This window comes from Eulemur rufifrons, chromosome 7 (genome assembly GCF_041146395.1).
Source record: "Eulemur rufifrons isolate Redbay chromosome 7, OSU_ERuf_1, whole genome shotgun sequence".
In the NCBI taxonomy this organism is placed as follows: Eukaryota; Metazoa; Chordata; class Mammalia; order Primates; family Lemuridae; genus Eulemur; species Eulemur rufifrons.
In genome coordinates, this window is record NC_090989.1 from 283,729,998 (window position 1) to 283,745,096 (window position 15,099).

Consider the following 15,099-nt stretch of genomic DNA (forward strand, 5'->3'; position numbering starts at 1 on the left):
AAAATGCAATTAAATATAAATGTACGTTAAAGGACACAAATGACCCATTGCAGGAGATTAATCACTTAGTCATTAGCACACTCAGCAAACTCCCACGTGGCCGGGAGACTGCGGGTCCCCAAAGTGGCCCACGCGGCGTGAGAACAGCCGTGGTCTGCTCATTCCCATCGAGAAAGGCGATCTGTGATTTGTGACTCTCTGGACCTAATGATTATCAGCCACGGGAATGTCGCGTGGGAAGCAGGCACCAATTAATTGTCAACATATTTAACTTTCTCGCTTCGGTTTTAATGGCCTTATTAAAACCATAAAATACACTGTGTTTTAAATAATTAATTTAGCTAAACTTGCCTCCTGGAACAGGCTTTCAGCATCCACTGAATACTCAAAAAACAAACAAAAAGCCCAGCAGCAACTTACAGAGGGCGGTGGGGAGAGGTTCACACTTGCGCACACACACGTGTGCACGCAGGCACGCATGCACACACGTGTCCTCAGCGTCCCCCACTTCCCCACGCCGCCCCTCCGCACAGCCTGGCCGCAGATTGGATTTGTCACTCACTCGCTATTTCCAGGCAGAATCTAATTTAGCTCCACAGCTGTGCGCCCGCTCGCACATTGCAAACGCACTTGCTCACCGCCTCCCTTCTCCGTGCGTGAACACTAAAAATACACACGGCCCGTCCTGCCTCCTCGCTCCCAACACGGGGCCGCACGCGACGGCTCCGTGCCCGGCCCCGCCCTGCTCATTGTTCGGGACTCGAGGCTGAGTTCCGGTAATTAAACAGCACACCCTAATAAGTAATTAACATTCCCCTCTGCTTAAAACATGTTGTGCAAAGCACGTCCAAAAGCCAATCATCACCGAGCAGTCAAGCTTCAGACCGAACGGGGCTTCATCCACAGAGCCCAGAGAGAGTAAATGAGGCCCAGTGTCCCCCGGGAGCCGGGGTCCTCGGCCCCATCACTGGCGTGCAGACGGGACAGTGTGTGGGGGCAAGGGGAGCAGGGCTACTCACCGGGGGTCCGTCGGCACCGGGCATTCCTGGGAGGCCTGGTTTACCCAAGGGACCCTAGAACAAACCAGAGACTCTGTGAGGAGACACCTGGGCTTGCCCAACCTCTCGACACATCCCCAGGGTCACTTGTGAACATCCCTGTCCCAAGAACGCTTGCCAAGAAGCGTGGCGGAGGCACCGAGCTCCCGCGGGCCGGAAGCGGCACCCACAGGGGAGGCGCCTCACCTCCTGCTGTCCCAGCACCTTTGGGTTTTACTGCAGGGACAAAACCGCCCCACCAAGTGCTGTGCCCCTTCCCCCCTCACAGCTGCCTGCGCAGACGCCGCGTCCCCAGGAGCCCTTCCCGCAGGCCTGGAAGGACCCTCATGTCCTCCCTCATGTTTCCTGCAAACACCTCCGGGGCCTGGCACAGTGTCTAGCTAAGGCAGTTCATGGTCCCTTAGGCAGATGGGGGTCCCCAGCCCGGCTTCAGCCCAGCCCTCTGCATTCCAGGGATTCTTGTGACCAGGGTCACCCCCTAGAGGTGCTGCCTGAGCTGCCCAGTGCCGGACTAAGGCACGAGCTCCAGGAGGGCAAAGGCTTCCAGCTCTCACTCCAGGGCCTAGGACCCAGTTGGTGCTGGAGATGTATTTAAGGTTGCCAAATTTAGCAAAACAAGACAACTAAAGCAACAACAACAGGTAAACAACAAATAGTTCAAATGTAACTGGGTGTCCAGTATTATTTTTCTTGTTAAATCTGGCAACCCCTATACATACAGGAGAATGAATGAACAGGTAAATTTATGAATCGGTGAGGAACACAGATCCAAGGTCTTCCTCGTGCCTGTCGCTCAGTTCCTAGGACTCTGAGCTTCAGCGCCCCTGAGGGACACTGAGGCACGTGCTGTGAGCCAGCAACGGCCGAGGTCCTCCCGGGCCTGGGCCAGGGAGCGCACCTGCAGGCAGCAGGCGGCCCCCACCACACAGCCAAGGCCCACCTACCTTTTCTCCTGGAGGACCAATTGCGCCCTGGGGGCCTGGAAGACCCTAGGAGGGGAAGAGAGGAAGGTGAGGGAGCTGTCTGACTCACCGCCCTCCCTGCCATGCCCCCGTCTCCCCACCAACCGGCTCCCCCATCCGGGCACCTTTCCCTCCAGGCAAGGTGAGGGGCTGCGAGGTGGAGGGGGCAGAGCCCCTGTGGTCGTTCCCGGGGAACTGGGCTGGAGACGCCCCCAAATCCACCCCCAGCCTGATGCCAGGGCCGCCTTTCCCAGGCTCACTTACCTGGGCGCCCGGGTTACCCTGCTGTCCTGGGGGGCCAGGCTCTCCCTGGGGACCCTACAGGAGACAAAAGCAAAGGCACCGAAGTGGGCTGTGGGAACTGTACCCCCTTTCTTGGGGCCTCGTCCGTGCCCCCCAGTCCTGGACCCTCCTCCTGAGTGCCTGAGGCTGCGGCAAGGGGAGATGCCCTCGGCAGCCGGGAGGGAAAAGGCAGGTGGGTCACCGCAAAGAACAGAGCGAGGGCTTGGCCGCTCCGAGGCTGCTGGCGTGGGCGCCGACACAGTGAGCGCCGACTTGTCCGGGCAAACACGCCCGGACACCCGTCCGGGAAGGAACGCGCAAAAGGAACTGACCAGAAACATTTTACTTGGCAGAAACCTTCCACATCACCCTGTCCTGCTTACGCCTCCCAGTGCCCTTGAAACAGACGTGGGTGTCCAGGAGACGGCTGTCCCGGTATTGAAAGGTGACATGGTTACCACCAGCTGCTCGTGCGCAGTAGGAAAGTGCTCTCCCCCCGCACCTGTGCTGAGCTGCCCTGACTGCGTGGAACCTGTGCCGACTCCAGGCGTTCGGCACCGGCGCTCTGCCCCAGAGGGTGGCAGCAGGCGGTGTGTCTGTGCCCTCCTCTCACCTCCCCGGCTGTGTGGACAGCAACACCGGCCGGGTAAGGAGCATGCCAGGGGACATCGCCTGGGTCCCGGGGACTTACCACGTTGCCTTTCGGGCCTGGTTGGCCATCCATACCCGTGACGCCCTGCATCAGGTTTAAAAAGGAAAAACATACACTGAATGCAGAAGAATTAACAACGCCCAAAAGGAACAGCGCGCCCAAGCAGGCTGGGATGCCTGCCCCACGCTGTACCAGAGGACGGCACAGTCTGTGGGGAAGGGGAACAGCTGGATCCTAAATCCCTTCCCTGGAGGGTCCATCGACTGGCCCAGTAGCCCTCCGCTAAGGGCCAAGCGAGCCGCCAGGCCCCAGATCCCATGGGGCAGGCCCCGAGTCCCAGAAAAGCGGGTCAGAGGGCTGATCAGGGACAGGGACAGGCCCTGGCCTGGGGCAGCCGCCCACGGGAACCACGGGCTTCTCCTCCTTCCAGAATTGTCACAGGAGCTGCTGGAAGTTCTTTCGAGCAGGGAGGAAACGCGGCCCCCTGGGCCTCTGCTCGTCACCCAGGCAGCACTGCTGTGTGCTGGAAAGCAGCGCGCCCGCGTGCAAGGGGGCTGGGGACCGGCTGGCCTCGGGCCCCCCTGCAGACCCGCACCCGTGGGAGCCGGGGTTCTCGCAGGTGAGCATTAGAGACCAGCTGCAGGCAGGTAGGTGTGCAGAGTGGTCAGCACAGATTCGCTTCCCCAGTGCCCGAGGGGGCTACCAGCTGAGCAGCGGGGTCTCGAGGGCCAGGATGGGGACAGACATGCAGACAGGTGGCAGGACTTACAGGAGGTCCAGGAGGGCCTGGGGGCCCCTTTGGCCCAAGCAGACCACGTGGCCCCTGCAAGAGGAAAAAGCAAAGAGAGTTTCAACCCAGCCAGGAATCCCAGCCGTCCTCCCTGTCCCAGACAGACCCTGGGCCCTGTTGGCCCCGACGCCTCCCAGAGCCTTGGCTGGTGACTCGGGTCTCCGCGTCTCCCAGGAGCGTGATGGAGATGCCCTCTCAGCCTGCTTCTTCTCCTCACTCCACCCCCATCAGCGCTGGGAACCAGGGAGGGTGCTCAGAGAGTTGAGGGGGGCTCAGACAGGGCACCAGGCAGCGCCCCCAGGGAAAGGGGCCTTTCGAATCTCCTGGCACTTCTGACACCTGCTCAGGCCGGGGAGCACAAACGCTCTCCCCGAGAAGCGCCGCACAGTTGTACCCGCTGCACGAGAGCTTTTGTCCGACTCCTGCTCCCAGCTCCCTCTCCGGCCCCTTTCTGCAATGACACTGGGACCAGTGAGGCTGCGGGGAGGGGAGGCAGGAGAAACAGGTCTCCAACGGGAGCCTCACGCCAGGATGCGTGGAGGGAATGTGGAGCTCGGATCTTTTCCGGGACGGCCACTGTGGCCAGGAGCTGACCCCCTCCCCTAGTAGGGAGGGGCGCGTGGGAAGAGCCCCCCAGCCTGCGGGCAGCACAGCCCGAGGCCCCGCTGCGCCTAGGATGGTTACGAGACTGGCGAGCTGAGCGGCGGTCACTGTCTGCCACCAGGCGTGACAACCCCGCCCCGCCGTGAGGGGTTAACCAGCCGGTAGCCAAGCCACACGGGCGGCAAGTGCCCTTAACTTTGACAGGACCTTTTCAGAGTCGGTAGAAGAGAATCCTTGTCACGTTCATTGCCCCTTAAATGTTTCCTTCGTTGTTTTAGTACCTAGTCCCATAAATGTTTTTTAGAAGCTAATAGCCCAGAAGGTATTATTGCTCCGGCGTGTGCCAAGAGAGAGCGCCGTGGAACTCTCCTCCGCGGCTCATCAGACAGCGAGGGTGTGATTTAGTCCCACACGAGTCACAAACGCCGACCCTGCCCTCCGCGATGCCGCGTCTGCGAGATTCCCCAGCCGTTAGCACCGCCCGACGCACACAGCTGTGCCGACTCGGGTAATGACAAAACAGACAATTTAAAGCAACAGGAAGTGAAAAGTAATTAATATCCTTTTATCATTGAGGAAATTTGCGTTGGGCCTAAATCCGAGTCAGCTTTGGGAAAAGAGCTTCTCGATGCCGGGGCCGGGCGCACTGGAGGGACCCGCTCTGGGAAGGCGCAGCACCAGCGGCTGCTGCAAACCCCGCTGGTTCAGGCTCAGCGACTGTCCCGGACGCCCACCACAGCTGCAGCGCCAACCCGGACCACAGGCCCCCGGACGTCTACCACGTCCCAAGGACCCGCACTTCCTCCCGCAGGACAGGCTCAGACCGGGTCCTGGGCGCCGCCCGGCCAGCCGGCCACTCGCTCCCTCCGTTCTTCCCCAGGACAACGCCCCAATTTGCCCGTTCTCGAGGCCGAGCCCCCTAATCTAAACTGGAGTGGCTCCAAGGGAGCCTTCTCACAGAGGCTGTCGCCACGCCGACCACCCCCAGTCCCGCCAGGCAGTGCACTTACGGGCTCCCCGGGAAGGCCCCTGGGCCCGACTTCTCCATCGTCACCCTGTGGAGGACAAAAAGGGCAGGATTTTAGGGACAAGCTGTGAAGCCTGGACACCAGAGAGACCATGTTCCTGCAGCCGTGGAGTCTCTGGCCTGGGGCTGCTTCAGCACACACTAGAGTGACCCGTCCCCGCGCCAGCTGGGAAGGCCTGGAATGTCCTCGCTGCAAGTTGTGCAGAGGCTGCAGGCGACAGGCGAGGCCTGGGTGCTGAGACACCTGCTCGGGAGCTCACAAGCCACAGCTCCAGGGGCGAAGCTGGGCAGAAAGACCACTTAACTCAAAGGGTTGGTTCCCTTCATGAACAACACGTACTCACGCAGGGGACCAGGGCACAACCACAAGATCCCTGGGCCACCTCCTGGGGAGACAAAGGACTCAGCCTGAGGAGCATACCAAGAAGAGCCTTTTCCTTCTGGCTCCAGAAAGGCGTGCTCCCCTGGATCCACCGGCTCACACCCAGGGCTACTCGCCAGCACGCTGTGCCTGGGTAATGCCCGCCTCTCCCTCCTGCCCTCCCTGCATGTGCCAACACGCATGCTCACACACAGCCCACTCGAATGCGGGTGCACACACATCCACACATGCACCCTGTGCATGCACAGTCATACACACAGCCATGCGCACATGCCTGTGCACACACACAACCGTGCACATACCCACACATGCACCCTGTGCAGCCACAGTCATACACACAGCCATGCGCACATGCCTGTGCACACACACAACCATGCACACATGTGTGCACACACACCCACACATGCACCCTGTGCAGGCACAGTCATACACACAGCCATGTGCACATGCCTGTGCACACACACAGCCATGCACACATATGTGTGCACACACACCCACACATGCACCCTGTGCATGCACAGTCATACACACAGCCATGCGCACATGCCTGTGCACACACACAACCGTGCACATACCCACACATGCACCCTGTGCAGCCACAGTCATACACACAGCCATGCGCACATGCCTGTGCACACACACAGCCATGCACACATATGTGTGCACACACACCCACACATGCACCCTGTGCATGCACAGTCATACACACAGCCATGCGCACATGCCTGTGCACACACACAACCGTGCACATACCCACACATGCACCCTGTGCAGCCACAGTCATACACACAGCCATGCGCACATGCCTGTGCACACACACAACCATGCACACATGTGTGCACACACACCCACACATGCACCCTGTGCAGCCACAGTCATACACACAGCCATGCACACATATGTGTGCACACACACCCACACATGCATCCTGTGCATGCACAGTCACACAGCCATGCGCACATGCCTGTGCACACACACAGCCATGCACACCCACACATGCACCCTGTGCAGGCACAGTCGTACACACAGCCATGTGCACATGCCTGTGCACACACATAGCCATCCACACATATGTGTGCACACACACCCACACATGCACCCTGTGCAGGCACAGTCACACAGCCATGCGCACATGCCTGTGCACACACACAGCCATGCACACATATGTGTGCACACATACCCACACATCTACCCTGTGCATGCACAGTCATACACACAGCCATGCGCACATGCCTGTGCACACACACAACCATGCACACATATGTGTGCACACAGGTACACACATACACCCCGTGCACCCACAGGCACACACAGCCATGCCTACATGCATACACACAGATACACACATGCACCCTGTGTACCACATGCACACACAGTCATGCCTACATGCATGCACACAGATACCCACATACACCCTGTGTACCACATGCACACACAGTCATGCCTACATGCCTGCACACAGGTACATACATACACCCTGTGCGTGTATATGCACACAGTCACACACATGCACACACACATGCATCCACACACGTCTCCTCTGAATCAAGAAGCACAGACATCTAGAAGGATCCCTCTCTCCGTCCTCATCTTGCAGCGGACTGTGCTGAGGCCCAGACAGGAGAGGTGCCCTGACAGCGTCAGCCTGCAAGCTGGTGAGACAGAAACACCACTGCAGCCTGCCCCTCTTCCCCACTTCCTGGGGCTTCTCAAACCTTTTCCCTAAAACACCCCTAACACCCAAAGCCATTGTCCCTGTGACTGGGGTGCACAGGGGAGGAGTCCATCTGCACAGTGGCCCAGACATCACGCTCAGCCTCCAGCCCCATGAGGATACGCGTGCCGGATCCCCAGAGCTCCAGGTACGTGTGCCCCAGGCCGCGAAGCCCGGCCCCAGTCCCTGTGCCCACATGGAGAATAGCTCCCCTCCTGTGTCATCCAAATGGTCAGTGACCTGCCCCCTCCACCTGTAGGGCCACGGGTGTTACTTCCTATGCCCCCACCCTACTCTTCCCCCCAAACCCCTGCGCTTGGCCCCTGTGTGCCTCCACTTGGCTCCCCATCCAGAGGAGGTGCGCAGAGACGCTCAGCCCAGGGAAATCTCTGGCATCTTTCCTCCCAGGGGCTGGGGTTCCCGTCTCCTGCAGTTGCAGGTGGCCTTTGTGAGACCTGTGAGAGGCGACCCCCAGCTCCACCCGCTGCCAGGAAGGACAGGGTAGGTGGGAAGGCTTGCAATCGGCGCTGTCTCCAATGCACCGCAGCCTCCTGGCAGCACGCGACCACTTCGCCCACTCGGGAGTCCCTCCCTGCTCCCAGCCGCCCTCCCCCCGTAGCCAGTCGGGCCCCGCCACACGCCCTTGCCCGGCGGCTGTTCTGCAGCTCACGGAGGAGCAGCGCAGACAGATGCAGCCGGAGCGACGACGGGATACCTACCCTTTCTCCGTCCTCTCCTGGAGGCCCCGGCGGACCAGAAGGACCAGGGTCACCCTAGGAAGCGAACAGGGCAGCATTAGTCTCTCCTGAGCAGGTCCCCCAAGTTCCCCACTTCGTTTTTCTCTGATTCTGATAGCGAGACTCCCAAGCGCTCAGAGGAACCCTCCGGCGTGGGGATGATTCTTTCGGAGATGGCGTCTGCCGAGGGCCAGGCTGTGAGACTCTCACCTCAGTCTCATGGCGGGGGCCCCATGCCAGGAGGGTAGCCAGACTGGGCACCCAGTGGGCTGGGCAGGGGCCACAGACACACGGGCACCCTGGGGACACTGATCCGAGCTGGCCTTGGCTGGGACCTCTGGGGGAGCAGGGCATGTCGGCAGCCCGACCCTCGCACCCATGGGAAGAGCCACCAGCTCGCAGCTGCAGAACTCGCATGCAGTTGGTGCTCACTATGTGCTCATCAGTCAGTCAAAACGACTGGCAGTGAATCAGGGGCTGTCCTCGTGGCTGTGCAGTTTCCACGTGGCTGGCAGAGAACGTGGTGCAGCCGCTTTGGATAAACGGCGGCAGCCTCATTTCAGTGCGTGACGGGATGGAGGTAATTCTTACTGGCCGGTCAACGAACCGTGTGTGTGTGTGTGTGTGTGTGTGTGTACACATGTACACGTGTGCCTGTATGTCCTCAATGTACTAAAATACAAAAGAGGCATCAGAGACGTCTACTTGAAAAGAGAACAGGCGAGAGAGAAAGGGTCTGACAAGCCACAGAGAGCCGCCACGTTGCGTACACCCCAAATGGGATGGGAAAGCCGGGCGGGTGGCCAGGTGTGACCTCGCCCTCCCACTGCTCCTTCACAGGAACAGCCGCTGGAGATCGGCCCGAGCCCCTTGGGGCCACCACTTTCATGGTGCAAAGTGTCCTCAGCACCTCCCGAAACGGCAGCTGCTTGGCTCTGTCAAGATGCAAAGCATCCCGGGAAGCACGAGTGGATTTCTGAAGGGAAGGACCCACCGCTCACCCCTTTACGCCCCTCCAGTGACTGGGCCCATCTGGCTAGTTCATCACCCAGATGGGAAATCCAATTTTTGGGGGGCTAACAAAGACATCACCTTGGGGTTTGTGAGAAAACACTTACCCTGTGGCCCTTCTCACCCGGCAACCCAGCCAGGCCATCGAAACCGCGGTCGCCCTGCAAGGAGCACAGAAAGGCCACGTCAGACACCACCACGCAGACGCAGACGCAGTGGCGGCCGCCCTTCCTTGGGCCGTGTGTCACGCAGCATCCATGCAGCCCAGACCCCGGATCCTTGGTGGCCACCGGCCAGCCCTCCCGCCACAGCCAACCTCTGCTCCCCCAGACACCAACTTGGGCTGCAGAGGGAGAGGTGGCTTTTGTCCCTGAGTCCCAGGCCTCGGGCCTTGATGGGTGCTTCTCGCGGCATTCCGGACAGCTGCTGCGGCGTCAATGTGCGCGAGCCCCCGTGAACACAAGGACCCCGTCACAGCTCAGCACGGCACCCTCAGTGCCCAGAGGCCTGCCTGGCACACAGAAGGTGCGCGTGCTCTTTGGCGGGGGACCGGCGCGGCTGGCCCTTGGCACCCTGGCTCCCTGGCCGGCAGGAACATGCCCCGTCTCATGGCTGTTGCAAACCACGAGGGTAGGATATTTTAGGTTTTCGGTAATTGTGTTGCTGAAAGAAGACCACAGTCTACTGGGACAGATGCAGTAAGACCACACTCTCCGTCTACCTCCCAGGTCACTCCTCAGCTCAGGACTCACGGGAAGCACATTGGACTTCAGCCAAGACCGTCCACAGGGGAACAGGGGTAGTGGACACCTGGCATTTTGTGGTGACCCAGTCTCTGTCCCTCTGCCACATAATAGCTGCCGTCCCCTTGTTGGCCCCTCATTGAAGAAGGTCAGTTATTCCTCCGGCACCTCCCAAGGCCTTGGACAAACGCTTCTAGCAGCTGAGAACAGGGCGGACCAAGAGCGGGGGAGGCGCCACACACCCAAGTCAGGGCAGGGGATGGACAGGCTGATGCCCAGCAGCAAGAGGGGGAGGGTGACAGTGGCCCCAGCGGATGAGCTCCTGGCGCAGGCTTGCTCCTGCCCACAGCAGGCTCCTGCAGTCACCCTGGGCAACCCCTGGGAGCCCAGACACCCCCAGCCTGGACAAGATGACCTCCTGCCCCTGGACTTGGACTTGTCCCTGCCTGTGTGGCCTCATCCTCCATGCCCTCAGGAACGGTGTCACGGCTGGGCTGCCATCCCCGCCCCCAGGCTCACCCACTTGAAAGGAGCAAATGTCCCCCCAAGAAAACTAACTGTGACGGCCACACGTGCTTGTGAAACGCACACCCTCCCATCCCGGTCTTCATGTCAAATGCCAGAGCGACTGACGCAAACGAGTCATCACTTGTCATCATAACCACAGCCGTCACATAACCAGCATCTTGGTCGTGTCATCAGCATGGCCATAGGGCCGATGGGGACCAACGCACCGGGGTACCAGAGGGCAAGCGGCAGCCTACCTTGGGGCCAGTCTGTCCAGGCATTCCTCTGGCTCCGTCACTCCCAGCCCGACCCTGGAACAGAGGGAAACCGTCAACACAAAAGGGCCCAACGTCACCAAGGCCCCTGGGCAGCGTATGGACCCCCGGGACACAGAGCGCCCTCCGGAGCAGCTGGCTGGGATGTGGCCTTAGGGACAGACGCGCCCTTCAAAGGGAGGGAGCAGCTTGCCTCGTGCAGCCCAGCCAGCCCGCAGCTCCAGGCACCACTGGGGGGCAGCCCCACCCCAGGGCGGGGCTCTGTCAGCCCGAACTGCGGTCACTGGGCGCCAGTTCACAGCACCAACACTCACCCGTCGTCCGGGCTTCCCCGCCGGACCAGGCGGGCCCTGCACTCCTCGGGGACCCTGCCAGGAATCAGAGGACAGAGGGTCAGTGGCACGTCTGTCTTTTTCAGAAGAAGGAGCAAAGCCTCGTCCCTGTGTGTGCCAACCCAGCCCATGGCTCGTGGCCCCAGCTGCCAATACGCGGGCATCCCGGGGACAGCGCATGGATCTGCCCGGAGTGGGGGCAAGGGACAGAAAACACAGCCAGCTCCTTCCTGCCGCGGGCGCCAGTGACTTCCGTCCCACTCTCAGTGTTGCATAAAGGATGACAATTCCCGCCCATTTTCTTGAAGAAATGCAGCAACTGGGGCACCGCCACTCGCAGTCACTGTGCCCAAGAACGGGGACACCCTCCAGGGGGCAAAGGCAAGGCTGCCACGTACCTGCGGCCCCATGTCTCCCGGCTCGCCCTTCAGTCCTCCGCTCCCAGGCGGGCCCTAGGGAGACGGTTTGGGTTAACACCGCTCAGAGCAGAGACAGGCGCAGATGAAGGCTGCTGGGGGCACGGGGCTGGGTGGGGAGGTAGGAGCTACACGTGGATCCGTCCTGTGGGGCAGGGCCTCGCCCCAAAGCCCAAAGCCAGCGCATGGCATTCGGCACCCACAGCCCGACCCGCCTGCCCTGAACAGAACCAGCACAGGAAACTGGATCACGTCCCAGTTCGGAATGAAATTCTAGACTGGGGAGCTCATGAGAACCACACACCTGTGGAGACATTTCTGTCTCCGGGACAAACTTGACTGCGGTCCCTCAAAGTCCCCGGCTTCAGGCAATGTGTGCACACGCTATGCCGTCAGCGCAAGATGCCCCGGTTGCGGGCGGCTGACGCTGACCCCGCCCCTGTGAGCAGGGACTGAGCCCAGACCCAGGGCGGACAGCACGACAGGGCCCCCATGGCACCAAAACCCTGCATCTCCTTACAAACTCACTTCGTGGAGACCCCAAAACCCAGCCCCGGTGCCCCACACGGTGCCTGCACCTGAGTGACCCGGGCACACGCCATGCGTGCCTTGTGCACCAAGGACCTGGTGAGAGCTGAGCGGAGGCCGCAGGGCCAGCGCAGGGCTAAGCGGGACACACTGTGGCTGGCCCCACACTGAGTTATTCTGACTCTAAAACAAGGCTGCAAAGATCGACGGGGCCTGGAAGGAGGAAGCTTGGATCCCTGGTTCACGAGGCAACGTCTCGGCCAGTCTGAGTGGGGGCCTGGCTCCCACATCTGCCAATCACTTACCATGGGGCCGGGTCTCCCCGTGAGACCCATCGGGCCAGCCGGTCCCCTCAATGCCAGCTGCAAAGGAAGACAGGACATGCTGAGGAAGGGGCGAGGCCAGCAGGGAAGGGGCAGACTGGACAGGGGAAGGAATGAGGCTCTGCGGGCAAAGGTCCCCTGATCTCCCGGGAGCCCAGCCACCTTACTGCCATGGGGCTCTCTGTGCCACCTGAGCGCAGCTGGGGTCGGCGCCCACCTCCTCCCTTTGGGGGCCCCATGAGCTCCTTCCTCTCTGTCCCCACCCCCACAGCGAGGGCCGCTCTCCGCCCTTCACCGTGGCTGAACTGGAAACAAGCCTCCCTGTCCAGGTGGGGGCAGGGGATGCTTCCCACAGAGCCCAGGTCGACTTTGTTTCCCAGGAGGCGCTTTGATCACACTCCAGTGATGGGGGAGGTGTTCAGGGGGGTGGGAAACCCACACTGCCTGGGCTGTCACCCACGACGCCATCCGGATGTGACCCCACCTGCCACCTCTCAGGCTCAACCTGCTTTCCCGAAGCAGCGCTTCTGCTCCTGCTATGTGACTCTGTTTCCCCAGCAAGACGCCATTTTTATTGCAGAAGATTATTTTGCATTATGAAATCCTACAGGCCCCTCACACTCAGCTTCAATTAAAATACCCACCGACGAGAGGCCGGCCAGGCAGGCCCAAGTCAATAAATCCAGCACAGGTAATGGGGTTTGTTACGCACCGTGTTGCATCACTCGGGCAATTTGTTCCATAGCAACAACCCGATACCTACGCTGTCCTGCAATTACCCATGCGCTCTGCTCATTAACATCTACTCCGGCCGCGCGGGAGCCACATAAATATTCCTCAAACGAGGGATATTCAGCAGCTTCCTTGCGCTCCACTGAAGGATCACCCGCCCACCCCACCCGCGGGGCGGCGTCTACTCCTGCCGCGGGCGATCGCCAAGGCAGCTCGCTGATTGGCCAACTTGCAACATGGAAGCAAATGCTCCTCTGCAGACCCTACTCCTGGGGATCCCCCAGGCCGAGAGCCAGCTTTGGGGCCCAAGGGGTCTCGCCCAGAGGTGCCCGGCTGTACCCAGCCCCAGCCTAGGAGCTTGAGGCAGCCCCGGGGCACCACTCCCAGGAGCCACCGCGGTGTCTCTGTGCATCCCGGAGCCCAGCAGAGAGCCCGCGTTCAGGGGAGGGCGGCCAAGGGCAGAAGTGGGCCCGTCAGGTCAGAGGTAACGGAGGGGCCCGGAGGCCCTCACAGAGTTAGAGCCTGGACCCTCAGAGAGGACAAGGAACCCTGAGAAACCTCTCCATTCCCCAGGTGCGCACAGGACACGGAGGACTGGATGCTCCCACTCCAGACCCACGGGCAGGCACGAGGGGTCGGGGAGGCACCTGCCCTGCAACAGGCCTGAGCCAGGCCCAGTCCCGTCAGCCCACGAGTGGGACCCTGACCCCTCAGCACCCGGGACCCGCACACTCACCCTGGCCTGCTGGAGGATGGCTTGCGCCTGGGACTCCTGGGCTGAGACCATGGGGCCTTTGGAGCCTGCGTCACCACCACCGCCAAATCGGAACTGCAGGTGCAAGACGAGTGTCACCAGGGTGCACTGATGTTGAGCCCGGGCCGGACCCCAGGCCAAGGCCATGCCCACAGTCCTCCTGGGTGACCGCAGAGCCTTGGAGCGTCTGGTGTGGCACCCTCTGGCCCCAGACCCTATCACAAACACTGTCCACCCCAAGGGTGTGGAAATGCCCCCAACCCCCATCAATTTCAGCCCCAGGGACCCCTGGAGACCCCCTCCTCGTGTCCAGGAAGCCCTTGCTGGTGTCCAGAGCGTCTCGCCCTGAGACCCCACAGCCCCCAGGTATTGCTGAGAAAAGCCAAGGGCAGAATGGAATTGGCTGCATGGAGGAGGCCTGGGAAAGATGTCCCCGCCCCGAGACGGGGCTCCCTGACGGTGCCCAGCCCCTGGGCGCCAGATGGGCAGGCAGCACGGTGTCCGGGAAGGCAAACCTCAGTCACAAGACTGACGCACGAGACCACCTGGTGCCCTGGGAGAGGTCCTCACCCTCCCAGCCGGCTCCCCATGAAGGAGATGGTTTCGTCCCTTCAGCAGACCCCCAAGCTCAGGGGAAGGTCAAGTTCAGGGAGGGCCTGAGTGGTGGGTGGAATGCCCACACAGCTTTCTTTCAGACAGAGGGACCCATTCCCTCTTGGAGCTCAACCCTCGCCAGTGCCTGGGGACAGACGGGCACCTTGTCCACGCAGCCCATCCGCCCCGTCAGTGGGACACCCCCAGGAGCCCAGCTGGCTGAGCCTGGGCGTTGGGTGGCTCACGGCTATCGGGGGGAGCCCGAGGCACTCCCTCCTGTAAAATGTACCTTGGGGTACGATGGAGATGGTGCCTTTATCAGGGACCCCAAGAAAAAGCCTGAGAACCAAATGTCACCACCTCCCATATATGCCCTCGAAAGGGGAGCCCCTGTGAGCTTCCCGCCTTCTCCACACAGGCCCGTCATGAGGGCTGGGGTGCTCGGGGCTGAGAGGCAGGGAGGTGCACCCAGCAGGGTGACTGCCCACCACGGGGTGCTCACGTCAGGGGACGCGCTGGACCCTGGGGGCCAGGCCAGGCTGCCTGCGAGCCGCCCTCTGAGCCCCCAGGGGTCCATCTGTGGAGCAGAGGTCGGAGGCCTCCTCCTCCACTCTGCCACGGACACAGAAAACAGGGGTCTGGGCCTCATTTGGTCACGCTGCCTAGATCCAAATCTA

General features: G+C 61.2%; 1 protein-coding gene across 2 annotated transcripts in view; it reads right to left on the reverse strand.

The window, feature by feature from the left end:
* The window catches only part of COL5A1 (collagen type V alpha 1 chain), a 153,850-nt gene that overhangs the window by 62,687 nt on the left and 76,064 nt on the right, over positions 1–15,099 (reverse strand). For both annotated transcript variants that reach the window (XM_069477046.1, XM_069477044.1), the window contains exons 13-25: positions 13,811–13,903; positions 12,325–12,381; positions 11,474–11,527; positions 11,058–11,111; positions 10,726–10,779; positions 9,326–9,379; positions 8,190–8,243; positions 5,358–5,402; positions 3,724–3,777; positions 2,994–3,038; positions 2,285–2,338; positions 2,003–2,047; positions 1,020–1,073 (exon numbers count right to left, since the gene is read on the reverse strand). In XM_069477046.1, coding sequence (XP_069333147.1) covers positions 1,020–1,073; positions 2,003–2,047; positions 2,285–2,338; positions 2,994–3,038; positions 3,724–3,777; positions 5,358–5,402; positions 8,190–8,243; positions 9,326–9,379; positions 10,726–10,779; positions 11,058–11,111; positions 11,474–11,527; positions 12,325–12,381; positions 13,811–13,903 — 717 coding nt within the window. The remainder of the gene's footprint in view (positions 1–1,019; positions 1,074–2,002; positions 2,048–2,284; positions 2,339–2,993; positions 3,039–3,723; positions 3,778–5,357; positions 5,403–8,189; positions 8,244–9,325; positions 9,380–10,725; positions 10,780–11,057; positions 11,112–11,473; positions 11,528–12,324; positions 12,382–13,810; positions 13,904–15,099) is intronic.